Source organism: Mustela putorius, unplaced genomic scaffold (genome assembly GCF_011764305.1).
Source record: "Mustela putorius furo isolate JIRA1106 unplaced genomic scaffold, ASM1176430v1.1 tig00003869_pilon_pilon_pilon, whole genome shotgun sequence".
NCBI classification, from domain to species: Eukaryota; Metazoa; Chordata; class Mammalia; order Carnivora; family Mustelidae; genus Mustela; species Mustela putorius.
Genome location: NW_025422021.1, coordinates 28,061,147 through 28,087,614, shown reverse-complemented (window position 1 = coordinate 28,087,614; position 26,468 = coordinate 28,061,147). Strand labels below are relative to the sequence as shown.

Here is a 26,468-nt window from a genome sequence, read left to right as displayed (position 1 = left end):
GCTACAAAAAGAAAATTGCTACAGACAGTGTCGGAGATACTGTGTGTGCACTCTTCTTCGAGGATTATTATGGTTTCAGGTCTCACATTTAGGTCCTTAATCCATGGGTTTATTTTTGTGTATGGTGTAAGAAAGTGGTCCACTTTTATTCCTCTGCATGTAACTGTCTAGTTTTCCAAACACTATCTGTTGAAGAGACTTTTTCTTTTTGCATAGTCTTGCCTCTCTTGTCAAAGATTAATTTGACTCTATAATCATGGGTTTGCTTCTGGGTTTTCTGTCCTCCATTGATCTATGTGTCTGGTTTTGTGCCAGTACCATACTGTTTTGATTACTACAGATGAGTATTATTCCTTGTTTTGGGGGATTGTAATAACCTCAGTTTTGTCTTTCTCAAGATTGCTTTGGCTTTTTGGGGTCTTTAGTGGTTCTATTAAATTTTTAAGCCGGGCGCGGTGGCGCGCGCCTGTAGTCCCAGCTACTCGGGAGGCTGAGGCAGGAGGATCGCTTGAGCCCAGGAGTTCTGGGCTGTAGTGCGCTATGCGGATCGGGTGTCCGCACTAAGTTCGGCATCAATATGGTGACCTCCCGGGAGCGGGGGACCACCAGGTTGCCTAAGGAGGGGTGAACCGGCCCAGGTCGGAAACGGAGCAGGTCAAAACTCCCATGCTGATCAGTAGTGGGATCGCGCCTGTGAATAGCCACTGCACTCCAGCCTGGGCAACATAGCGAGACCCCGTCTCTATAAAAAAAAAAAAAAAAAAAAAATTTAAGATTATTCCGCTCTTTGAAAAATGCTGTTGGGATTTTAATAAGGATTGCATTAAATCTGTAGATTGCTTTGGATGGTAAGAGCATTTTAACAATATTTGTTATTCCAGTCCATGTGCATGGAATATCTTCGGATTTGTTTGTGTCATCTTTGGTTTCTTTCATCAGTGTTTTATACTTTTTAGATAGCAGATCTTTTACCTCCTTGATGAAGTTTATTCCTAGGTGTTTTATTAGTTTTTGGTGCAATTGTAAATGGGATTGTTTCTTTAATTTCTCTTTCATTGCTTATTAGTGTGTAGAAATGCAATGGATTTCTGTGTATTTATTTTGTATCCTGTGACCTTACTGAATTCATTTATCAGTTCTAGTAATTTTTTGATGGCATATTTAGGTTTTTTTTTTTTTTTTAAGATTTTATTTATTTATTTGACAGCCAGAGATCACAAGTAGGCAGAGAGGCAGGCAGAGAGAGAGAGGAGGAAGCAGGCTCCCTGCTGAATAGAGAGCCCGATGTGGGGCTCGATCCCAGGACCCTGGGATCATGACCTGAGCTGAAGGCAGAGGCTTTAACCCACTGAGCCACCTAGGTGCAGCTCTTTAGGGTTTTCTAAATATAGAATCATGTTATCTGAAAATAGTGAAAGTTTTCATTCTACCTTACCAGTTTGGATGCCTTTTATTTCTTCTCTGATTGCTGTAGCTTGGACTTCTGATACTGTTCAACAAAGTGAAGGTGGTGAGATTAAACATCTTTGTCTTGTTCCCGACCATCGAGGAAAGCTCTGTTTCCTCGCCATTGAGTATGATGTTTGCTGTGGGTTTTTCTTTTCTTTTCTTTTTAAGATTTATTTATTTATTTGACAGAGAGAGATCACAGGCAGGCAGAGGTGGGGGGGGTAGCAGGCTCCCTGCTGAGCAGAGAGCCGGATGTGGGGCTTGATCCCAGGACCCTGGGGGCTTGATCCCAGGACCCTGAGATCATGACGTGAGCCAAAGGCAGAGGCTTAACCCACTGAGCCACCCAGGCGCCCCCACTGTGGGTTTTTCAAATACAGCCTTTAGTATGTTGAGATAGGTTTCTTCTAAACTTAGTTTGTTGAGGGTTTTTATCATGAATAGATGTTTTGCTTTGTCAGATGCTTTTTCTGCATCTGTTGAGATGGTCATGTAGTTTTTATCCTTTCTCTTGTTGATGTAATATGTCATGTTGACTGATTTGTGAATATTTTGAACCACCCTTTTATCCCATGAATAAATCCCACTTGATTGTGGTGGATGATTTTTTTTAATGTATTGTTGGATTCAGTTTGCTGATAGTTTGTTGAGGATTTTTGCGTCTGTGTTGATGAGATGCTGGCCTATAGTTCTCTCTTTTTGGTAGTGTCTTTATCCAATTTTGATACCAATAGATAATGCTGTCCTTATAGAATGAATTTGAGAGTTTTTTTCCTCTTTTATTTTTTGCAATATTTTGAGAAGACTTTTCTTTTTTTAAGATTTTTATTTATTTGAGACAGACCACGAATAGGGCAGGGGATGCAGAAGCAGAGGGAGAAGCAGACTGGCCACTAAACAAGGAGCCCAACACAGGTATCATGGCCTGAACTGGAGGCAGATGCTTAACCGACTGAGCCACCTAAGTGCCCCGAAAAGACTAGGTATTAACTCTTCTTTAAATGTTTAGTAGTGTTCACATGTGGTGCCATCTGGTCCTGGACTTTTGTTTGTTGGGATTTTTTTAGATTACTGATTCAATTGCATTGCTGGTAATCAGTTTTCTCAAGTTTTCTATTTCTTCCTGATTCAGTGTTGGGAGGGTGTAGGTTTCTAGGAATTGATTCAGATCTTGTAGGTTGTCCAATTTGTTGGCATATAATTTTTTTTAATAATATTGTAATCCTTTGTATTTCTGTGGTGTTGGTTATTTCTTTTCTTTGATTTCTGATTTTCTTTGAGTCCTCTTTTATTAATGAGGAATCTTTTCAAAGAACCAGCTCGTGGCTTCAATAATCTGTACTAATGTTTTGCTTATTTCTGTTCCAATCTTTATTTTTTCTTATTTCTGCTCCAGTCTTTATTTTTATTACTTCTGCTCCAATCTTTATTCTTTTTTTCTAGTTTTGGGTTTTATTTGTTCTTCCTTTTTAGCTGCTTTAGGTATAAGGTTAGGTTGTTTGGGATTTTTTTCTTGCTCCTTGAGGTAAGCCTGTATTGCTGTTAACTTCCCTCTTAACAATAGATTTTGCAGTGTCCCCAAAATTTTGGACGCTTATGTTTTGTTTTCTTTTGTCTTCATATATTTTTTAGTTTTCTCTTTGATTTCTTATTTGACCCATTCATTGTTTAGTAGCATGTTTTTGACCTCCATGTATTTGTGTTTTTTCCAGATTTTTTCTAGTGGTTGTTTTCTAGTTTCACAGTGTTGTAGAGGGAAAGACACATGGTATGGTTTTAATTTTAATTTGTTGAGACTTGGTTTGTGGCCTAATGTGTGATCTATTCCGGGGAATGTTCCATGTGCACTTGAAAAGAATGTGTGTTTTGCTGTTTTAGGATGGAGAGTTCTAAATATATCTGTTAGATCCATCTGGTCCATTGTGTCATTCAGAGCCACTGTTTACTTGTTGATTTTGTTTGGATGATCTGTCCACTGATGTATGGACACTTAAAACACTATGTGTTTTAAGTCCCCTAATATTGTATTACATCAAGTACTTCCTTTATTTTAATTATTAGCTGCTATATGTATTTGGATGCTTCCCAATTTACAATTATATCTTTTTAAAAAAGTTTAAGTAATCTCTGTACCCAGTGTAGAGCTCGAACTCACAACCCTGAGATCAAGAGCTTGTTGGATTTGTCCTTTAAATTATATCGTGTCCTTTGTCTCTTGATACTTTTTAGTCTCTTTTGTCTGATATAAGTGTTGCTATCTCAGCTTTCTTTTTACTTTAACTTGCATGCCAATGGTTTTCCTTCCCTTCACTTGCAATCTGTATGTGTCTTTAAGTCTGAAATGAGTCTCTGTAGGCATTGTGTAGATGGGTCTTACCTTTTAACTCGGATTCCATCACCTTCGATCTTTTGATTGGAGCATTTACTCCATTTACATGCAAAGTAATTATTGATAGGTGTGTACTTACTTTGCTACTTGTTTTACGGTTGTTCTTGTTCTTCTCTGTTCCTTCTCATTTTCTGTCATGGTTTGCTGGCTTTCTGTAGTGATGTAGTTGGGATCCTTCTTTTTATTTTTTGTATATCTATTAGTTTGTCGTTCCATTAGGTTTATATATAACATCTTTTGCATATAGTAGTCTGTATTAAACTGATAGTGGGTTAAGTTTTAACCCAGTCTTCTATCCCCTGAATGTTTTGGGTATATGGTGTCATAATTTACATCCTTTTATTTTGTGGATTCCTTGACTTATTATTTTTTTTTTAAAGATTTTATTTATTTATTTGACAGAGAGAAATCACAAGTAGATGGAGAGGCAGGCAGAGAGAGAGGGAAGCAGGCTCTCCGCTGAGCAGAGAGCCTGATGCGGGACTCGATCCCAGGACTCTGAGATCATGACCTGAGCCGAAGGCAGCGGCTCAACCCACTGAGCCACCCAGGCGCCCCTCCTTGACTTATTTTTATAGATACTTAATTTTACTGCTTTTGTGCTTCCTACTTTTCTTATTACTACTTGACTTTCCACTCAGAGTCCCCTTTAACATTTCTTATAGGATGGGTTTAGTGGTCATGAATTCCTTTTAACTTTTTGTTTGTCCTGAAACTCTTTATTTCTCCTTCCATTCTGAATGATAGCTTTGCTGGACAGAGTATTTTAGGCAACAGGTGTTTTCTTTTAGTACTTTGTTTTCTTTTCAGCACTTTGTCATGTCACTCCGCTCTGGCCTATAGTTTAAATTTAAAAATCCACTGATAAGGCATTTGGGGGTTCCCTTGTATGTAACTCTTTTGCTGATTTTAAAACTCTTTACCAGTACTTTTGCCATCTTAATTATAGTGCTTCTTAGTATGGAGTTCCTTGGGTTTTGTTGAGGACATTCTGGTGGCTCCTGGATCTTAAATTTGTTCCCTTTCTTAGATCTGGGAAGTTTTCAGCCATTATTTCTTGAATAAATTTCCTGCCCCCTTTCCTGTCCTTCTTTGAGATACCTGTAATATGAATGTTACTATGCGTAAAAACCCAATTTCTTGGGGTGCCTCAGTGGCTCAGTAGGCTAAGCCTCTGCCTTCAGCTCGGGTCATGATCCTGGGATCCTGGGATCGAGCCCCACATCGGGCTCCCTGCTCAGCAAGGAGCCTGCTTCCCCATCTCTCCCTGCCTGCCCCTCTGCCTACTTGTGATCTCTCTCTGTCAAATAAATAAATAAAACCTTTAAAAAAAAAAAAAAACCTGATTTCTTTAGTCTGCTTTTCTTTTTTTTTTTTTTAAGTTTTTCTTCTCTTATATTCAGCTTGATTGCTTTCCATTACTCTTTCCTCCAGGGCACTGATTTGTTCTGCTTCCTCTCATCTATTTATTCCATTATGTTTTCAATTTCATTCACTGAGTTTATCTCTGGTTTTCATGTTTCTATTTCTTTGCTAAGCACCTTACCAAGATCAGGTCTTTGCTTACATCTACTGAGTATCTTCATGACTATTACTCAGCTCTGTTGTTTTTAAATCTTGCTGTGATTTGTCCTGGTCTTTCATTTGGGACATGATCCTCTGACTCTTCATTTTATCTAACTCTATTTCAGTGTGTTAGGAAAGCCAGCTACTCTCCTGCTCTTGCAAGTAGTGGCCATATGAAGAAGAGGTGCTGAGGTGTCCTCCTCCTGCACAATATGCTCTGTTCACCAGTACCTGACTCTTCAGGGCTATCTCCTACGTGTGTTGTGTGCACCATAGTTTGTGGTTGAGTCATGTCTGCCTTCAATCCAGTCATCTGCAATGGCTCTCTTTGCTACTTGTGGACAGGGTTTTGTCCTCATGGTGTTAGTGGGCCAGTCTGGGGGCCACCTTGGGCTTGAGTCAGACCAGGTGTTCACTAAAGATGCAGCAGTTATGGAACTGGCTGTTTCTTTTCCTGTGTTTTCCTCTTGAGAAGCTTTCATCGGCAGGTGGGGCCTATAGTCAGGCCTGATGTCTGCCCTGAGTTCCACTGCTGGAGCTGTGGCTGGCGTATGTGGTTGTCTTCCCCTCTCCTGAGGGCGAGAGTCACTGTGGAGCAGTGCTGGAGCCTGTCAGGGCTGCTTGCACACTGCCTGGCTTATGACACCACTTTGGATGGGCTCTGGCCAAGGGCACATTGGAGGGGGCAGGTCTGTAGGAAATAGTAGGGACGGGGTATGCGGTGCCATCCATTTCCCAGCTGTGCATGCTGATCCCACAGTTGTTTCTAAAATGTTAGCAGCTAGCCATAAGGGAAGCTTGCTGAACACAGTTTAGTTCTGAGAAAGCCTATATTTGTGGATTTGTAATAGTACTTTTAAATTTTTTTTAGTGAGCTCTAAAGTAATGGATTTGCTTTACTGAAATTTGCCAGTAATAAAACTATTAAAAATAAGTTAACAGTCATTAGATCAGTGGTGTTTATTGCAGAATGACAGACTTTATTACTAGCTTATCCACTATTTATATTGACTATCACCTTTATAACTTCAGAACTGGACTAGAAGTAAAAGCATCAGCATTCAGTAAACAAGGAAAAGGGGAGTATTTCTGCCATTTTTCTTTAATGTGTTTAACATGTTCAGAATCCTTGTTAAAAAATGTCAAACATTTTCGTAACAGAGAAAGACTCTGGGCTGGTACAGCAATAACAATGCATAAACTTTTAAAATGTCTATTCTATAATTAAACTTCCTTTAAAACACTACGGAAATTTAATAATGACAATTTTAAAAATAATGAACCAATGGGTTTAATGTTGTCTCTTAAGTTTTATGTCCACGTCCAGAAAATAATGCAGTAAATCTGATTAACATTTGTTTTAGTGGAGAATTACTGAGGTTCATGTAGAAACAGATTAAGGGATGGTCCGACTATTAATCATACTGACACAGAAAAACCATTAGGCAGCTTGAGGACTTAGGTAATAGTGGAGAGTCTGAACTGAGATACTGACTGCAGGACGTGCAGGTCCTCACAGGTGCGATAGTCTGACATGCTTATTAAATAGCCTCCACGTAGTTGGCGGGCAGCATGCCGGTCCTGCCCGTCCTCTGCACAGTGCCGTACATCCAACCTTCGTCAATCGCTTGGACATTTACAATAGCATCTCCATCTCTGAAGGACACCTCATCTGCATCAGCAGCCATATAGTCGTACATGGCACGGAAGATTTTCTATTTATAAGATGAAAAAAGGTAAAAAAATTTTGTATTAGATTTTCATCAACCAACCTGAATGCCTAATTTTAAGATCTCTTTTGACTTACTCCACAAATTTAAGTTGCACAAAAGAGAATGTGCAGCTACCACCAGGAAAGTAAATATTTGGAAATCATTCATCTGGTAAGGGATTACCATCCAGAAAACCCAAAGGACTCCCAACCACTCAATACTGGGGAAAGGTGGGAGGGGAGGAGGGAGGCAAAGGACCTGCATTCTCCAACGGAGACGTACAAATAGCCCAGAAGCTCCTGAGAAAAATATTTGGCATTACTAGTCTCAGGGAAAACCACAATGAAATACCACATGACACATTAGAATGGTGATCAAAAGAAACAATAGCAGGTATTGAGGAGGATGTGGAGAAATTTTTATAAACTGCAGATGGGAATGTAAAATGGTGGAGCCGCGTTGAAAAGAATTTTTGGGGGGCGCCTGGCTAGTCAGGGGGTTAAAGCCTCTGCCTTCGGCTCAGGTCATCATCCCAGGGTCCTGGAATTGAGCCCCACATCAGGCTCCCTGCTTGATTTGTAATTCTTTTAGGGTCCATTTCTGGACCTCATCTATTTTCATATCTATTCCCCTGCTAAATCCATATTTAATGATAAATAGCTTTATAGTACATTAAAAATGTGGTAAGAACATAGCTCTCAAGTGTGTTTACAACTGCAAAATAAAATTTTTAAAATTCTAACAATTTGTAGACAAAAATGACAAAATTTGAAAGTGCCCAAGTTTCCTTCGAAAATGCAGGTACTCGTTAGTAATTTGGTATGTAACTTGCATATTTTTTCCTAGCATCCCAAAATATACACACATATAGTCATATTCGAGGATAGGGTTCCCCGTCCCGCCTACATATATAAAACGATTACTCTGATTAATACTCTGGCCTATTCTTTCCATTTAATATAGCTTCAGGGCTTTTCCATATAAATACAGATTGATAGACTTTTTACTGCTACAGAGAATTCTGTATTTTAGTAAGATCACAAATTAGCCATTTCTATATTTCTAGACATTTAATTGTTAGCCATTTTTTCTTACACTAATCCCCTAATGTTTGCCTTTAGGCAAGTATTTTAGAAAAAACTTTTAAAGGTGAAAAAAGTAAGTCAAGTGGTACGTGCATTTTAATTTTCAAAAAAATTTGCTACCATAATAATCTAGTACTTATTGTTTTAGTTTTCATATTCCTGGTTTGCAGTTATGGTAGACATCTTTTTTGTTGGCTATTTCTGTTTCTTTTGCTGTAAGTTGTAGAATCATTTGCTTCCAGGTCTTTTTTATTTTGACCAGAAGGAGAATAACTTGCCAATGAATATTTTTTGAGTGTTAGGCTCTTTTAGCTATAAATCTTTTTGTTATGTATGCTGTGACTATTTTCCCCCAGTTTGACATGTTTTTGTTATAAAAAATGTAAAATTTTATGGTCAAATATGCAGTCATTTCTTTTCACATTCCTAGGTTCTAGAAACTGTTGAGGAAGGCCTTTTCTGTCCCCAACACTATAAAATTAGTATCTACTTTTCTCAAGTATTTTACAATTCTGATTTTTTTCCCCCTGTTGATTTGTAATCCCTTTAGGGTCCATTTCTGGACCTCATCTATTTTCATATCTATTCCCCTGCTAAATCCATATTTAATAATAGCTTTATAGTATGTTTTGCTCTTATCCAGTTAATAATTTTTTAAAATATTTATTTATTTGAGAAAGAGAGAGAATGAGCAGGGAGAGCAGCAGAGGGAGAAGGAGAAGCAGGCTCCTAGCTGAGCAGGGAGCCTGACATGGGGCTCGATCCTAGGACACTGGGATCATGACCTGAGCCAAAGGCAGATGCTTAACCGATTGAGCCACCCAGGCTCCCCCAGTTAATAATTTTCTATCGTCCTTTTCAAATTAGATCATTCTTTAAAATAAATGTAAGGATTAATATATATAATGCTTCTAGGATTTTGACTGGCGTTGCCTTGCATTTATGATTTCAGGAGAGATGTCTCAATACTTGACATCTTTGTCTTTTAGTAAAGAGAGTTTTCTTCATGCAAATATTTTTTTCATATAAACACATACACCTCAACCCTGAAGAATTATGTTTTTGTGGCATTGTGGATGAATCCAGGGTTTTAAACTAAGTTTTTAAAGTAGTCTGGTGAATTGTAAGCATGATTGATTTATCTCTTCAATATAGTAACAAGGGAGATCTAACATAATGACATATTTATATGTGTGACACATGCACACATGTACATATTCTTGAAGAATGATTACAAGCAGCAGATACTGTCATGTAATAGGACCAGTGAGCCCCAAAATGATCATTTTAGTCAGTCTGAGTTTGGTAATGAAGGGTTTCTGGTATTTTTGGTAACAGAAGATGTATTAAAAGAGCATTTCATAAAATAGGTTTGGCTGAAAAAGAAAAAACCACCCCCCACCCAGAATACTGTTAATCATTACTGCACATTTGGAGAGGTAAGAATGCCTGGAGGAAGCTCTTGGCTGGTCACCTACCCCAGCGGTAGACGGGTGTGACGGGATGGAGGATACTGTTGTCTGCTGAGTGGCAACTGAAGAGGATCGCTGTTGTGGGAGCTCCGTGGTTTTTGCATGTTTGTAAGCTAAAAGGTGGGGGGAAGGTAGTTTGTAAGAAGAAAAGGTGATTAGACATCACTTAACTTGTGTCAAACAGCTGAGCAGTACCCTCTTGTCCCCTAACTTAAGAGTGATTTCCAAGAAAGGAGGCTCTAATAAAGTTAATGAAAATAAAACATCTGGTTTCGTGTACCTCTCCACAATTCTAGTCTTTTCTCATCAGAAGAAATGATCTGGTTTTGTTTGGTTTTAGTTTTTTAACTCAAAGCATCTGCGCTAGTAACTGGGCAAGCGGGCAGGCTGCCCACTTGTACCTGAGGAGGTTGCCGAGAAGAAGACCCCGCCGCCGTCACTGTAGGTGGAGAGGTGCTGGTCGGCGGCTTCCGAGTGCTCAGACTTGTCCTCGCCTCCGCTGATGCTCAGTGCACTGGCCGACCGGGAATGCTCCCGGCTCCGGCGCTGCGCTTGCGCTGGCGGGAAGGGGGGCCGACAGGCATGAATTGGCGCTAGGTATGATTTTCAGTAGATGAATTAAACCCTCAAAACCCTATGTATGGCTGCCATCCTCATTTCCACGTGACAGTGTAAGTACCTTACCAGAGGTCACATAACTGCTGAATTGTACAGCCAGGTTCAAATCCCAGAGGCTGTGTTGGACCACAACTCCTTCCCTCCACCCTGCCCATTTTCCTGGCTCACAAAAACTCACATTCAAACTCCACCTTCAACTTCATAATGGCCTCCTTCACGTCCCCAAATGAATTCAGATGCCTTTTACCTGAGTTCCCACAATTTGTGTGCTGGCCTTTGAAACTGCATGTCAGGGTGTAACCACTGACTGACTTCTCTCCATCAGCAGACTACAGTATAAATCCTTTAAGGACAGGCATTACTTACTACTCTACATTTTTAACATGAAAAGAAGACCTAAAGGCATGGCTTATTTTGTTGAATTAACAATCTTCCTTGATGACAGGAATCTTCAGAAGGTTGCCAAAGGTCAAATTCATTCTCTTCCCTTTGTTTTTTTCCCCCATTTCTCAAATAGAAAGATGTACTACTTTTTCTTCTTTAGAAACAAAATGGTAATAATGGGGCCTGAAGAAGATTTACACAGAGGCAGTAAGACAATCCTTTCCCTGACTTAAATTTGTCTGGAAAATGATACCGTCCCACTAGTCAGCAGTGTTTTTATGCTGAAGGACAAATCAGAACACTGACAACTCTAGTTTCCTAGAGGTCATTGACACTAGCCCATTAAATGGTGACCTTCATGTTGTATGCTATAACATACCATTAATCATGTGTAAGCTTCGTGATTGAATGTTGTCTTCTGCTGGATCATAGTCAAACACTGAGCCAGGATTAGTACGCCAGACACGAAAACCTGCAAGCAGGTGAGATCAAGGATCAAAACAGGTATTCTTTTTTTTTTTTTCCAAGATTTTATTTATTTATTTGACAGAGAAAGAGATCACAAGTAGGCAGAGATAGGGGGAAGCAGGCTCCCTGCCGAGCAGAGAGCCCGACGCGGGGCCCAATCCCAGGACCCTGAGACCACGATCCGAGCCGAAGGCAGAGGCCTAACCCACTGAGCCACCCAGGCGCCCCCAAAACAGGTATTCTTAGAGGACTCCTAATAGCTTGGAAAGCAAGGCATGAACTTAACCACAGGAGGACGAACACCAACTTAGCTTATTTCTGGTCATGACTTCTCAGAGAATAAAGCCTAAGGTAGGAAAGATACCAGCTTTGCAAGCTGTGAAATAATAGTTTGGTTTTACAGCTGGTGAAAACACAGGCTGAAGTGCTTTATCCTTTAGCTTCCTATGACTAATGCCACTCTTGTTCTTCTAGCCCTTAAAGATGATTCCCTCTGCACTTCCCACCCCAAGCGCTCATATACCTGTAATAGTCTCCTGATCCTGGTCATTCCGTTTTTGTTCCATTTCTACCACCTTTCTCTGAATACCTCGGTAGTTAATGTCACTGAAATCCTGTGTGTTCTTCTTTACTCGTTCAGTGATAGGGTCTGTCACCACTGGTGTGAAGCAACCCTTGTGTTTCTCAAAGTCTTCATGATATTTCACCTGAAATCATGAATTGATTTTGTGAAAATACGATGGTGTGATCACTTCCTTTTCCAGACGATCCAGCAGACTGGCCAATCACTCCTTAGAAATCGCTGACTCACCGTTGAGATGTGGCGTTGGGTTTCCCGCACCCGTCTCATTTCTGGAGTGTCCAAGACGTAGGCAGCTTTGCCTTGTATTTGTTTCCGGAAGCTATCAGAATAGAGAACCTGACAGAGGAGAGACCGTGAATTAAGTACAGGTCATGGTAGTGTTCTAATTCTGAAGCCTTAAAAACTTTTCCAACACATGGGGATAAAAGTAGCTGGGGAGGGAAGCTTGACTCATCTGAAAGGACCCAGTGATGCCCTTGACTAACAGTAGAACAGGTAAGCATGAGGATGAATGGGCAGGACTCTCCTTAGGAGAGAAAGGACGTTTTGACTTTGAAAGTATAACTTTCATTTTCAAAGGACACAAGGCATAGAATTTCAAAGAGGATAGGAAGAAAGTATTCTTTGGAATTTGCTAGGAATTGCAGTACCAGCAGATTGTATGGTATTTGATACTAGATGGGATTCTGACATTCAAAACTACTATCGTTTTAAATTTTTTAAAGTTCAATTAAGTAGTCTCTGCACCTAGCATGGTGCTTTAGCTCATGACCCTGACGTCAAGAGCTGCGTGCTCTCCTGAGCCAGCCAGATGCTCCAAAACAAGTACCTTTCCAACAAGCGATCGTATTCATAGGTTTATGCCTAGATTTCATAAACCAATGTTAATACAGAAATCAAAGTCCTCTAGACATGAAAAACCCAAAATATCAAAGCCAAAGGTGGCATCCGACTCAGAATATTACCTGTTTCATAAAGTACCTTAAAAATAAAGAGGAGCAAGAGATTGAGATGTTAGGAAGTCAATTTGTTACAGTTGGTTATGTAAGACTACCCACCCCCCCAGTAAAACAAAAGGAAAACACTGGCAATTGTTATTTCTTAGTATGATCATTTGGAATTTAAAAGCACGGTTCTGTTAATTTTAAAGTAAATTTTCAGTTGAATAAGGTGCACAGAAATTTTTATGGTGTTAAAATGTTATTTTTCAAGATGTTGCATTTTTTTTTTTAAATTTTAGTGTGTTGCCCAGCTGAATGAGAAAGGCGTGTTTATATGTTAAAATGTTATTTTCCAAGTCGTTGCACTACTCCTGTGTTTAATCCTAAACAATACCGAGCTAATGTTTTCTTGGTTGCGCTTAGCTCGCTCCATCTCTGGAGTAACCGGTGTCGGAGTTGCTTTTCTCATATTCTCTTTGTATAATACCTAGAGGAGCCAAGAGAGCATCCAGACATCAGAGAGCAGAAAACCAGTTCTGAAAACCGTCATCTAGCTGGTGTTACAGCTCAATTAAATCACACTCTATAAGAAACACGTCAGGAAGATAAAGCCATTAAAATGTTATTGTATAAAGCACAAGATGAAAAAAGAATTAAATCAGTTGAGCTGGTAGGGTGGGGTGGGTTGGTTTGTTTTTAAGTGGGTAAAGAAGAATTTTTAAAAATAAGTGGAAGTTTTTGGAAAACTATGCGATAAATTAGTGATATAACCATATTTGCCAGGCTTATTAAAAGTGTAACAATTTCTTTTTTTCCTCTCCGAAATACCGAGCTAAGGTTTTCTTGATTGCGTTTGACTCTTTCCATCTCAGGAGTAAAGGGTGTAGGGGTCGCTTTCCCCAGGTTCTCTTTGTATAACACCTGTGAGATACAAAGTTGGACCCGAAAATCACGAAGAGGTCATATTCAAGCCATTCAACATAATCCAATTTTGGGGTGAAAACTCCATATTTAATCTGTTACATGAGTGAGAACAGCTCTCAAGAAGAAAGCTTAACACCAGTTAATGGCAATAGTAAGTGTCGTATATTATTTACAGGGGATTCTTAAAAACTGGCATTTTGCTTGTTTTTAACCTGGGATGGTTAGGAGCAGGCCAAACTGCAGGGGTTACTTTGCAAAATTAAAAACACTTTCGTTTCTCAAGACAATACCGAGCTAATGTTCTCTTGATTGCGTTTGACTCTCTGCATCTCTGGCGTGACAGGGGTTGGGGTCGCTTTCCCCACACTTTCTTTGTACAAAACCTACATGAGTCCAGTGGATCCAAAAAGGCAAAAAGAAAAAAAAATACAGTTACCAAAAGATTAAATGGAACAGACTATTTGTTATGAGGCTCAGGTGCCAAACCACTTGGGCAATAAGGTTAGGTGGAAAGGAGCAGGTGTCTAAATGAAGTTGAGTGTAGTTACAGCAAGACAGACATTTCCAGTATAGGACCATGCCCTGAAATCCTGGCAGACTGCAAGACAGAACTTGCAGAGTACCCAAAAGGGATGAGAGAAGGCCTTCATTTCACTGTTCATCTATGCATTTCAAGCCCCAGACAGATCATCTTAACAGGACTGAAGGGCATGTGATTGACGGACACTGAGAAGGTGGGGCCGCTCCCTCTAGGGCAGACTGGCCTGTCTTGTAGCACTTAAACTCCTCTAGAGACACATCCATAAAACCCAAAACAAGGATTCCTCCTACTCTTTTTTTTCCCCTGCTGTCTTCTATGCTCTGCCTCCTGCTTTAGTTCACCAAACATATCAGTAAAGAACATTTTCAGCAATTGTATCACTAGTGTCATGATGAATCCTTTACCTCAGTGTCTCTGTCCAGAGTCATTCATGGGGACACAGGAGGTTTGGGAGATGGCATTCAAGAGAAAGAGTCTGCTAAAGTAGCGTTTCTTAAAGTGGGGTCCCTGAACAGAAAGGTCAGCATCACCCGAGCACTTGCTAGAATCACAAATCATCTGGCCCCACACCAGACCCACAGAATGAGAAACTGTGGGACAGCACCCAGCAGTCTGACCTAACAAATACCCTGGCTAATTCTGGTGCTACGCACTTTAGTGCAGGAGAAAGCTGCGGACACCGTTCATGTGGAGGCCCACCAGGTTCTGCCTAACATGAGCTAACATCTTCCCGTACAAATCCCAACCCCCGCTACATTATAAACGTAGGTCACAGAGCACAGGCTTACAGGAAATGGGTTGCTAAAAGTTAGCAGTTACAGACCACAGTGAAGACAAAACAACTAAAACTGCTAAAGCAAAAAACAGTTTAAGTGACACTTCATTTTTATGTAAATTGATAAATTACTTTCTGAAACCACTAGTGGATCTTAATTTTTTCATTTCTCTGAGCGTAGTACCTCCGAACAAGCACATGGGGGATTTGAGATTGTTAGAACTCAATTTTGTTGTTATCTAAGCAAACTAAAAGAACAAGTGGATTTATATATATATATATATATATATATATATATATATATATTTTAAAATACCAAATGGAAAAGAAATGTCATTATCCTTGGAAGAGAGGATCAGGGGTTATTTTTCCCAAGATCTCTTTGTCTAAATCTGACAGGGTAAATTAGAACCTAAAGTCATAGGTGCAGAAACAAACAAGATCACAACTCCAATTTTCCAGAAAGAGCTCTCATACCTATGATGCCATCCCCCAGATTTCAGGAGTACATAAAACAAAGAGACCTTGAGGATGATAGACAGTAAGTTTGGGGAGAGATGAGTGAAAGGACATTTTATTGGAAAATCTGTTACTTCCTGATATTAGAACTTTACAGATTAAAGCAATCTTGTTATTATGGGGTTAAAGCTAAGAGTAGTCTTCTAGGAGAGAAAGATAAATGGGATCAACAAAATTCACAAAATTTAAGTTTTTTTAAAAAGTAGGATTAATAAGTATTATTTTAAATAATTAAAAGAAGTAGCTTTTTCTTTTCTTGCCAAAGTACCGAGCTAATATTTTCTTGATTGTGTTTGACTCTCTCCATCTCTGGAGTGACAGGTAAAGGGGTTCCCTTGCCCATATTTTCTTTGTACAACACCTGTGTAATGAGAAAAGCATTCAGAAAAAAAAAAGTTAAGTACCATTTCGTTTGTTTTAAGATTGTAAGTGTGAGTTCAACTTCCTTGTTACCCAATGACACAGTAGTCCAGGGAGCCGGGAGTTAACGGGTTGGCAAGCTGCCACAAACTACTTTAATGGCGGCAAAGGTTTGGCTGGGGAAGCAGAGTCTCTAGAGCAGCAAGGACCTCAGCTGCTGGGGAAAGGCTGTCAGCTACTCATGTTATTTCATCGCTTCTGTGAGTACAGTGCCTTCCGACAATCGCATGGGGGCTTGAGATTGTTAGAACTCAGTTTTGTTGTTATCCAAGCAAGTTAAAAATATATATATTTAAAGAAAACCAGATGGAATCACTATCAGAACTAAAATGTTTTAAAAAGTTGAATCCACAGTAGTAACATAAAAATGCAAAAAGTATTGTCCTTTTGCTAAGTGAGGTATATTAGAAACAAAGGAAGGGTAGTGGGTTTTAAAAAGGAATAAATGTTAAGTATTATATAATTATGAGGTTAAGTGGCATCTTCTTTTCACTTTCTTTCCAAAATACCGAGCTAAGATTTTCTTGATTCTGTTTGACTCTCTGCATCTCAGGAGTGATGGAGATTGGAATTCCAGTCCCCAGGTTTTCCTTGTATAGCACCTGCATAATAAGAAAGCATCCAGAACAAGGAGAGCGATCAACGACTGTCCCCCTTTTGTGGAGGGAACAGAAGTAGGGAGAAGTAGGGAGAGAAGGGCAAAGAGGAAGAGAACAGGTAGGAGGAAGGGAAATACCAGAAGCTTCTAGATCCAACCTGTAGGAGCCTAAAGACACACTTTTAAGTAAGGGAATGCAGGAAAGAGCAGCAAAAAACTAAGAGATAGGAAAAGAAAGTTTTGTTATTTTGTTGATTGAATTAATCTCTGTAGCTCGGAGCAAGAGTGCACCATGGAAGGGAACAATTAGTACCCCCCCCTGCCCTGCCCAGTTTGTTATGAGGAAGAAAAAGAGTAAAAATGTTAAAAGAGACAAAAGGGAGAACCGAGGAAGTTATTTTTGATTTGGAAATGTTATTAATAAACCACATAAAGATATCTGGGTTTTTAATAAACACTGTATAAATAAAGGTACATGTGCACAAACCTTCTTTTGTTGAGTTTCAAAAGAAGTCCAAATATTTAATTTTTAGTTTTCGTGAACATATTGGGAAGAATTAATTATTTTTAAAGCAATGGAGAGCAATGACAGAATGCTAAAAAAGTCACAAGATCTGTACGAATACCAGTAGGGACAGAGAAAGTTAGAGCAGGAAGTGAGGCCGATAGTTCGATTTTTGCTAAGTACATTTTTGTAAGCTTTACGTCCACATCAAATTTGCCAAAGCAGGATAAATGTGGGTGCTTAGACACTGAGAAGGTTATGTTTTTAAGGGCTAGGATATACTACTGAACACTTTTTTTTTTTTTTTAAGTCAAATGATGGTATTAATGTTTAACCAAAATGGGGAAACGGATTCACAGGAAAGGGCAGCATTAAGTTGTGAACAAGACATGTCAGAGTTTTTATTGGGATAAGCTGATTAGATTTAAAATATAGCCATTAATTTTTGGTTTAAAAATAGTTAAAGGGAATTTTTTCCTTTTAAATACCGAACTAAAGTTTTCTTGATTGTATTTGACTCTCTCCATCTCTGGAGTGATGGGAATTGGGATCCCTTTCCCGGGGTTTTCTTTATACAACACCTGTACAACACAAGAAAGCATGCAGAAAAAAACAAGAGCAGTCAAAACAGCCCTTTCATCTGTCCTGTAGGAACCCTAGTATGAGACTACAGACATCAAATGGAATGACAAATTCACCAAGTCAACCTGTTTCTTCCACACAGATCGGGATGAACATATGCTCTGTATTTCCTTAGCTAAGGTTTCAGTGCATTTGATATTCTCCTCACTATTAACTCATATTATATTGAAGGTGTGTTCCCCATGTTGGGAATTAAGGAAAAAATTACAAATAATTTCATAAGAGCACTAAAGTGCTTAGTGTATAATAGGAAAATTATTTTTAAATTAGATTGGCAAATACTTATCTTCCTTACATAAAACATCTGTTTTGCAGAATAACAGATATTTAAAATCCTAGGCCAAATCTGTGTAGTATAGCAAAATTGGTCCTTGTTGAGTAAATCCAAGTTATGGAGGTGGTCAAGTCTGAAAGTTAATGTTTTAATACGCAGTACTAATTTTTTCCCATGGAATCTTAGAAGCTATATAAACCACCGGACAATTCTGCCTAAATGCAACCTGTGTAATAATAAACACAAATGGTTACGTAGGAAAAAAAAATTGTCTGGGATCATTGGGACCATTAAGATCTCAGATATAAACAATACACTTACTCTAATATACAAGAAAAAAATATAACTTTGAAAATTAATGCAAACCTTATTCTTCCAAAAGAAGAAATCATCATCATCATCATCACCACCACCACCACCACCATCATCACCATCATCCCACAGGGAAAACAGTGAACATTCCAAAAGTGAAACTAATTTACATTGACAATTTAACAAAGTTGAAAAGTTGTTAGTCAACAGTAATTAGAAACGAAGGAAAGCAAAACAAAACCAAACCAAAAGACAGTGGGACCAAAGAAAGTTACTGATCTAATCATATGGAAGGATCAAACTTTCTGAAAATATCTGAACTCACAAAAACTACTTTGGATCAAAACCCTGCTCTGCTCCCCTGCCCCCAAAATATCCAGCTAAATTTCACTATTGACATTTGATTTTCTATCTCAGGTGTAAGTAACTCTTAAGATCCTTATACATAAGTTTTACAGACTATTACAGAATTTTCAACAATATTAACAAAAAGTAACATTAAATATAAGTTTATGATCTGATTTGTATATTTAAAAGAAATCAGAAGGTCTGGATTTCTATTCATGGAATGGCTTGTAGCACAAGTATCAAGATAAGGCTGCTTTGGGTTCCAACACTGAGCTACTTTCTTTTTCTGTCATGTGTTTAACCAGATAGGATCTAGGTTAAGGTAACTGCCATTCCCCCCCCCCCCCCCAAAAAAAAGGTAACTGTCATTCCCAATCAAGAGCCACTATTTCTACATGTGGCCTTGGGTACTGTGTTTCTGGACAAAGCTAACCAAGAAGCATCAAGTTAAGAGTCCCAAGTAAATAAGACCTACAGTGCTTGGGTTTTTTGGACACCAATGAACTTCAAAAGTCCCAGCAGCAACACAGAAGTTGAAAAGAGAAGGAAAGGAACCAATTAAACGTTTTACGGGACTATTATGGAAGGTATAAAATGTTAGAATAAAATGGTAAGTAAATGACGTGGAAAACAGAATTCAGTTGATGAAATCTTAAAAATGTTAAATTGATTATTTTAAAGGGACTAATAGTGAGAAGTTGTTTTTTAGAAAATTATTATTTTTTAAATATGGAATTAAAGGAGCTTTCTCCCGAATACCGAGCTAAAGTTTTCTTGATTGCGTTTGACTCGCTCCATCTCAGGAGTGACAGCAATGGGGGTCCCCTTGCTCAAGTTCTCTTTGTACAAAATCTGTGTGCACAAAACCAATAATCACATCAGCTTGGACCCATCTTTTAGGTAACCTGATCTTCAAAACAGTCCCTAAAAGTTTTTTTGTTTTTGTAATGGCATACGAGGCCAAGACAACTTTAAGAAATAGGACAACTGACCATCTTTGACATTTCGTCACATACAGTGCGATGTCTGTCTGAGTGGCATTAATAAAGACACAGCTGCTAGGCTGCAGGCAAGAGTCACTTACAGGTCTTCACTCAAAGACAGAAGGATGAGGCCTTATCAAATAATATTCAAGTTGACTGAAATTAATATCCATAATGAGCTGGTAACTCAATTAGGGAACCAGATAGAAAGAGAGAGAGGTTTGGGGGAATAAAATAAATATTATTAAAAGCTAAATAAATATTAGCTTTCGATAATCCTTAAACTATTCCAAAGGGAAGTTCAATTCTATCTTTCACGGTATACAAAAAATAATAGCTGAGCCACATTTCTGACTTAACTGTAAATATTTCTTCCATCTCTTGAATGAAAATATTTAAGAATCACACTCTTTTACAAAATGCTACAAACACAAGAAATACATCAAACAGAGCCAGAATAAGTACAAATAAAATTCTAGTTAACATTGGCCTTTTAAAGCGATGTTAGATTTTTACTTTCGATTTGTGTCACACCAGTTAGAAATTCCTGTTATTATTAAATGAGGGTTTGGGGAAGGAGGAACAAACACTGAGTATTATGGGTTTTTAAGGAAAGTGATCTATCATTATGTTTCAGGGAAAACACAGTTAAAATTTCACACCAGAACTCAAGTAAATACTAAATTAGGTTTGGGTTGAAAACTAAGGTAATATTTGGTATCATTATCTTCATTATATGAATTTAGTAATTTTACAGGAAGAAAAACCGTGTTTGTAATGTGTTAAAAAATATTATTTGAGATAAGAATTAAAGGATTTTATTTTTTGCCCCCTAAGAAATACCGAGCTAAAGTTCTCTTGATTGCGTTTGACTCTCTCAATCTCTGGAGTGATAGGTGTTGGGGTTCCTTTCCCCAAATTTTCTTTGTACAAAACCTGTGAGATATAAGAAAGTACCCAGAAGACATTCAAAACAGGCACAAAGATTAAGGAAGGGAAAAAATTAGGGGCAGGTTGTTTGTGTGAAGAGGGAGTCTCTTAGTGAGTATATTTAGTAAGGATAATGCTTTTACTTTTTCTTCACAACTTTAATGATAAACTCTACCATGTTAATTCTGGGGATAAAAAAGTATACCACAAAGCACTGAAGTTACAGGAAATGAGTATGATGACGGGGAATTTTGTGTTAATTCTACTTACAGTGTTTTAGATCTAAGTTTTCACACTTGTCATTCGCTAAAAATGTTAAAGTACCACCAGAACAGTGAATCACTTTCTGTAAGTCCAGATGGTTCTGGTCAGTTAATAACACTGCCCCCCATCCCCATGCCCCAACACACACACACACACACACAGAGAATTAAGATGTTACTTTTTGAAAAAAGGATAATGGGTTATTCTGATAGACTTTTGAGTGGGGGAAACAGTTTCAAATTATTTGATATATTTGTAAATACCGAGCTAAAGTTCTCTTGATTGCGTTTGACTCTCTCAATCTCTGGAGTGACAGGGGTTGGAATGCCTGTTCCCAAGTTTTCTTTGTACATAACCTGTAGATGATAATTAGAATAGCCAAAAAGGTGAAATGACCATGAATCCTTTGGATTACAGCTACATCTGTGAGCTACGTGGTGGAAACTCCTAAAAACAATCTAGCTTTCAAGTATGACACTCAAGGAAGAAGGAAAACAAATTCCACAAATATTTATGTTCCCTCTTCAAAAGTGACTTTACTACCCTCGAACACTTGGTACTAAATTACGCATTTTCTATTGTCAACACTTAGAACATTCCTAAAATGCATTAAAAAAATACTAAATTCAACATTGAGAAAAACTGAACCATTTCACAACATTTAGTATTAGTGGGTCCACAGTAGATTTGTACTTAATAAATGGGTTCCTTGGTTTAAAATTTTCTAATCATATGATTTGGAAAGTTTGTTTTGTATTTTCTACTGAAAATTCCTAGGGGGCGCCTAGTCTGTAGGTACTCTTAATATGAGGAGACTTAAAAGTATATTTTTCAGAAAGAGCATCTGACCTTGAAATTCCTACTGATGGTTGTTGGAGCATGTAAACTAGTGTTTCTCAAACTGAGGGAAGTCTCTATTTTTTAGGGGTCATATCAAAGGTCTATAAATTTTAAGAAAGAGAGTAAGGAACTTCCTGAACCTCTGGCCCCCTTCTTTTCCTTCTTCCCACTTAAGAATTGTCAGCCTAAAGATATGAATGAATTCTTTTTAAATAAATGGGTCAAGGGTATACTTGAGAGTGGGTTGGGAGCAACAGGAACAGTGCAGGGGGTTTAAGTCACAGGTTAATTCCCCAGATCACTGACAAACTAGGGGTGCTATCTTTGTTTTGCTGGGAAACCTTGAGAGATCTTTAAAAATCTGCTTTTTAAATATAAACCTGTGTTTCTTTACCCAGCAAAGCAGCAGAACCGAGATCATGGATAACAGAACAAAACATAATCAGAGAGAGACAGGAAGTTGCAATTAAATGTGACTAAAGGCATTTTTGTGTGTGTGTGTGGACGCAAAATTCTACATAATTTGTACCACAAGGAAGCCAGAATATAAGAGAAGAGTGAGACAGGAAAGAGATCTAAATAATATGAACAACTTGCAAGAGAAATAGCAAGTGTTTCCCAATGGCAACAAAATGAGAATTCAGTCATCTAGTGACAAGCAGAATCTCTAAGTCCAAGGCCGTCAGCTTTCATTGGCCATAAACTATTTCCCAAACTCCACAGGGTCTCTTGCTAGCAGCCAGCGACTGCTTGCAATGTGCTTATGGATGGGAAAGCTGAGTGGGTGGGTGAGTGAGTAAGTGAGTGAGAGTGAGAGAGAGAGAGTGTGTATGTGTGTATGTGTTGGGATGGGGGCCAGAGACTGAGCTAACCTGACAGAGGTCGGGAGAAACGTATGCTTAACCTGATTATTTAAGGTGTGAGGCACACCCCCTGACACATATCCACTATCACAGGTGCCTGAAATTCCTCACAGAGAACATGCTTAAAATATAGTATGTCATTGTGGGTAGAGGGAGGACAGCCAGCACCTTAACATACACGGCATCTGCAAAATAGCAGAGGATATGGGGCAAAAGTTCTTGAAAGGGAGAGGAGAAGACTACAGAGACTTCAAAAGTCTACCTAGAGTTTTTCCAGACAGAGGAGAGTGTCCCAAGAGACACATACACGCAAATATATACACTGGAGAAACACAAAATATTACATATGATATTATGTAATATTATGTATGTATGTTATAGATAATTATATAAAATTAAAATTTATATACCAATTATCTAATATATCATAATATACATGAAATGTATAATACTTTGTCATTTTTATGTTTATATCTTTTAACTCCAGATCAGTCCGATAACCTAATTTCTACCACTGGCACTTTTTACTCTAGAAAGTGCAGGCGTGATCATTAAAGAAGCCAAGTCCCTTCTGAATGGTGTGAAGACAGAGGTTTCTTAGCTAGCATGGAGGGAGGTTCACATCATTCCCAGCCCACCATTCACCCCACTCCTGGAGCTAGGGAGCAACTAGAAGGTGACTGGGTACACAAATACGCTGAGCCCACGGGCCATTACCGAGCTAATGTGCTTCTGTGTCTCTTTGACACGTTTTACTTCTGGCAGGTCAGGAATTGGGGTTCCTTGGCCAATGGCTTCCTTATACTTCACCTGCAATTATAAAATTGGAAACACATCCATGTGTTTGGTTAGGAGCTCTGCAGTTTGTAAAGTCACAGTTTAAGTAATACAAACTATACTTAGTGTGCACGGGGCTTCATTCCAACACCGGGTCAGGGAACAATGCCATGGGCAAGGACTCTTGGTCGCTCTCCTGTCCGTTAGGGGTGAGGTAGCGAGGGAGTCCCTACTCAGACTATAGCCCCTTATCTTTCCTGTGCACTCAGATGTTCTATCCTACAGTTTGTTTGGCTAGGACAAATACGTTCACAACATATATCCAGGAAGTTTGAATTTTCGACTTTAACATATTCTATTTTCTTACAAGTGACAAGGAGTCTCTCCCTGATTCAACTTCAGTCAGGGTCCTCTGAATCTTCTTCCCAAACAGGCCTCGACTTTTGGACTTCCGAGTCTATCTCTGTATCGCCTGATTTTAGCAAGAATCCTGCTAAGTCAGTTTAGCCAGACACCCCCCTACCCTTGGTATGTCTTCACCCTTGATATCTGACCAAATTCCTTACTCCACCAGCCCCACCAGGCAACGTCTGATCACCCTGGCCTGCCACCAGCCAAAATCATGTTAGGCAGGTTCAGGCAGAACCCCTCTTACCCGATATTTTCTTTGATTTTCTATTCCCCCGCCGGCCTCCTTTTCCACCCCACCGTCACCCCCTCTAATTAGAAATCCTTAATTTTCCTTGCAGTTTTTGGAATTCAGCCCAGTTCCATTGAGATCTCTTTCCCTTATTGCAACAGTCCTGCATAAAACCTGTTTTGATCACTTTAACCACGTCCAGCTCTGGTTTGCTCTGACACCGCCTTTTTGTTTCCCACAGGTAACCTTCCTTCCTGCCACCAGCCTGGGCTGCACTGACTGGGGGATGGCCCTCACCACAGCACCTACTTCAGCAGCTTAGCTGCTTCTGGTGACAAAAGTTTTGAGTGCAGCTCGGCCCTCAAAGTAAATGATCTGAGGCAGGCAGAAAAGTCAGCAGATGAGTCTCTGGGGGAGGGACTGGGCGGGGTCCCTGGGGGGGAGTGTGGGGCGTGTCTTTACCGAGCTAATGTGATCCTGTGTTTGCTTCACTCTCATCATCTCAGGGGTCTTTCCGATGGCCGTTCCTGGCGAGACATCCTCTTTGTATAAAACCTGGGGCATTCAGAATCAGGACAATGTTACACAGAAGAAAAGAAAGCCCAGCAATTCCTGGAGGAAGACTAGGAAACATGGCTTCTGTGAAAACAAAAGACACTAGAGAATGTTCTTAGCCGTGTGCCAGAGAATCTGACATCTTCCACGTCAGCATCAGAACTCCTGCCATATTTACAACATGGACAACTTCCCAGATCTTGAGATTTCTTTTAAAATTATTGTACTGTAGTAATACAGGATGAGAAAAACTGGGAAAATGCTGATTTAAAAAGACCCCTCTCATAGGAAACAAAATCCATTAAAGAAATGTAAAGTCATTTTATTCAGGGGAAGGATAATAGGAGAAATCACAATGTCAAGAAGAAATCCATCTTCATGGAGCAAGACAACACATGTTATTGCTGTGGGATTAAAAAAATTAAAAAGAAAAAAAGTTACTCAGTTAGCAGATTTAAGGTGTTATTTCAAATGGTTTCTGGAGTGATGTTTTTAGAGCAAAGTATGGGAAATTTTATCAAATAACCTCTAGTATTAACTGGGGAGGTTAGGTGTTAATTGTCTGAATCAACATGAGGCTAGCATATTTTTAAGGAGGAGAATGCAAGTATTAGGTTAGCATTAAATGGAAAATAAATAGTAAATATACCGAGCTGAAATTCTTTTGATTTTCTTTAACACGCAGTATTTCTGGCGTGTCTTGAACAACTGTAACTTTTCCTTTACTGTTTTTAAGGTCACACTGGTATTGGAGCTATGAAGAAAGAGTAAACATCTTGTTAAGATTTCAACATTTTAAAATATATTTTAAATTGTCTCTATTGTGTAAGGGAAGTTAAAATCCAAATCAAAACAAAACCCAAACTATGCCATAATAATCATAGTCAGAGAGCTGAAGGGAAATTCTTTAATAAGAATGTTGTAAAATTCTTTTAAAAACCCTAAAAATGGTAAAGTGTCAAGTTAGATTTAAAAAAAATGCATCCCTGCCTGAATTAATTTTGAAAAAGACAGATGTTGCCACTAATAGAAGATGGCGATAGTTCACATACAGTGACAAGAAGCCACTAACAAAGCAGCAGTGGTATATTTCATGCTGTGATTTGGGGACTATAAGGTGATCTTGAAGAAAAATGGAGCACATGTTTCCTGGCCCACAGGTGGGAGTTGCAGAGGGCGGCCCTGCAGCCCGCTCTCGGAGGCAAGGCCCATCGTCTATGCCCAGAGGCATCCACTGTGCTCCCCCATCCCAGGTATCAGTGGGCTGTGTCTCAGAGTCAATAAAAACTTACAAGGCTGAAGTTCTTTTGGTTCTCCCGGACTCTCTGTATCTCTGGGGTGTCCAAAACAGTCTCATAATAGGACATGCACTTCTCTGCATCTTCCTTGTACTTTTTCTGAAAACAGAGTTCAAGAAATAAGGATGGTGACTGATGGGTCCGTGATCAAAGGAGTGAGACTGATACAAAGTGAAGATCAAGCAAAACTTTATTTCTCACCAAGCATCGATAATTAAACCGACCCTTCGGGGCTGCCTCTTACAGAGAGGGTGACCCCTCCCTGCCTTACAGACGAACTTTTAAAGGGCAAAGGCCATGTGGTTGAGTCTGGCCACACACAGGTGGCCAATGAGATTGTAACACACAGAGAAAGCTGCACAGTCATGCTAGGTCCCACAGGGGTGGCCAATTGAATTACAATTCACCCCACAGTAGCTATTTGAACTAGGATAACACCTTGGCACCCAAAAGGCGGGGCCCACACTTCTTGGTAGCTAGGGAGACAGTATGTGCGCCCCACTGATTGGATGTCTCCACCTGGCCTGACCCGCCCTTGTATTTGGGCTCTGTTACCTGGGACTGGTTACCCGGACTTGCTTTTAAGTAAGTCCCCTGACCGGAGGGGCAGGGGGACAGGGTCAGTTTAAGTTTTAATGCATAAACAACAAAATGGCTGTTCAACTGAGATGGAGCTGCTCTGGCTAAATAGGCCCTTACATGACTACCACAGGGAAATGGGCCAATGGAACCTACAATTGCCGTTCCTGTTCAGCAGAAAGTCCTTTGTAGTTTCAGGACAGTTCATGGATGT

The 26,468-nt window shown here is 39.3% G+C and overlaps 1 protein-coding gene and 1 long non-coding RNA gene across 27 annotated transcripts in view; one reads left to right on the top strand and one right to left on the bottom strand.

Moving 5' to 3' along the window:
- Window positions 1-6,349: 6,349 nt before the first annotated feature.
- NEB (nebulin) overlaps window positions 6,350-26,468 on the bottom strand; it is a 207,739-nt gene continuing 187,620 nt past the window's right edge. For 7 of the 25 annotated variants that reach the window (XM_013051923.2, XM_004743838.3, XM_004743839.3 and 4 more), the window contains 19 exons: window positions 25,670-25,774; window positions 25,027-25,131; window positions 24,285-24,377; window positions 23,123-23,215; window positions 20,966-21,058; window positions 20,352-20,444; window positions 19,285-19,377; window positions 17,438-17,530; window positions 16,356-16,448; window positions 15,695-15,787; window positions 13,882-13,974; window positions 13,496-13,588; window positions 13,062-13,154; window positions 11,955-12,062; window positions 11,667-11,850; window positions 11,055-11,147; window positions 10,075-10,230; window positions 9,680-9,786; window positions 6,350-7,119 (listed from right to left, as the gene is read on the bottom strand). In XM_013051923.2, the coding sequence (XP_012907377.2) occupies window positions 6,946-7,119; window positions 9,680-9,786; window positions 10,075-10,230; window positions 11,055-11,147; window positions 11,667-11,850; window positions 11,955-12,062; window positions 13,062-13,154; window positions 13,496-13,588; window positions 13,882-13,974; window positions 15,695-15,787; window positions 16,356-16,448; window positions 17,438-17,530; window positions 19,285-19,377; window positions 20,352-20,444; window positions 20,966-21,058; window positions 23,123-23,215; window positions 24,285-24,377; window positions 25,027-25,131; window positions 25,670-25,774 (2,055 nt within the window). In that variant the 3' untranslated portion in view covers window positions 6,350-6,945. The remainder of the gene's footprint in view (window positions 7,120-9,679; window positions 9,787-10,074; window positions 10,231-11,054; window positions 11,148-11,666; window positions 11,851-11,954; window positions 12,063-13,061; window positions 13,155-13,495; window positions 13,589-13,881; window positions 13,975-15,694; window positions 15,788-16,355; window positions 16,449-17,437; window positions 17,531-19,284; window positions 19,378-20,351; window positions 20,445-20,965; window positions 21,059-23,122; window positions 23,216-24,284; window positions 24,378-25,026; window positions 25,132-25,669; window positions 25,775-26,468) is intronic. The other 18 variants (XM_004743843.3, XM_004743840.3, XM_004743841.3 and 15 more) reach the window with 18 other exon arrangements.
- Window positions 15,917-25,678, top strand: LOC106004965. Of its 2 annotated transcripts, none has more exons than XR_001178083.2 (3): window positions 15,917-16,046; window positions 24,064-24,188; window positions 24,329-25,678. It is a non-coding gene; the product is annotated as an uncharacterized LOC106004965 (long non-coding RNA). The 2 variants fall into 2 exon arrangements; XR_001178084.2 differs by having other exon boundaries at window positions 24,064-24,214.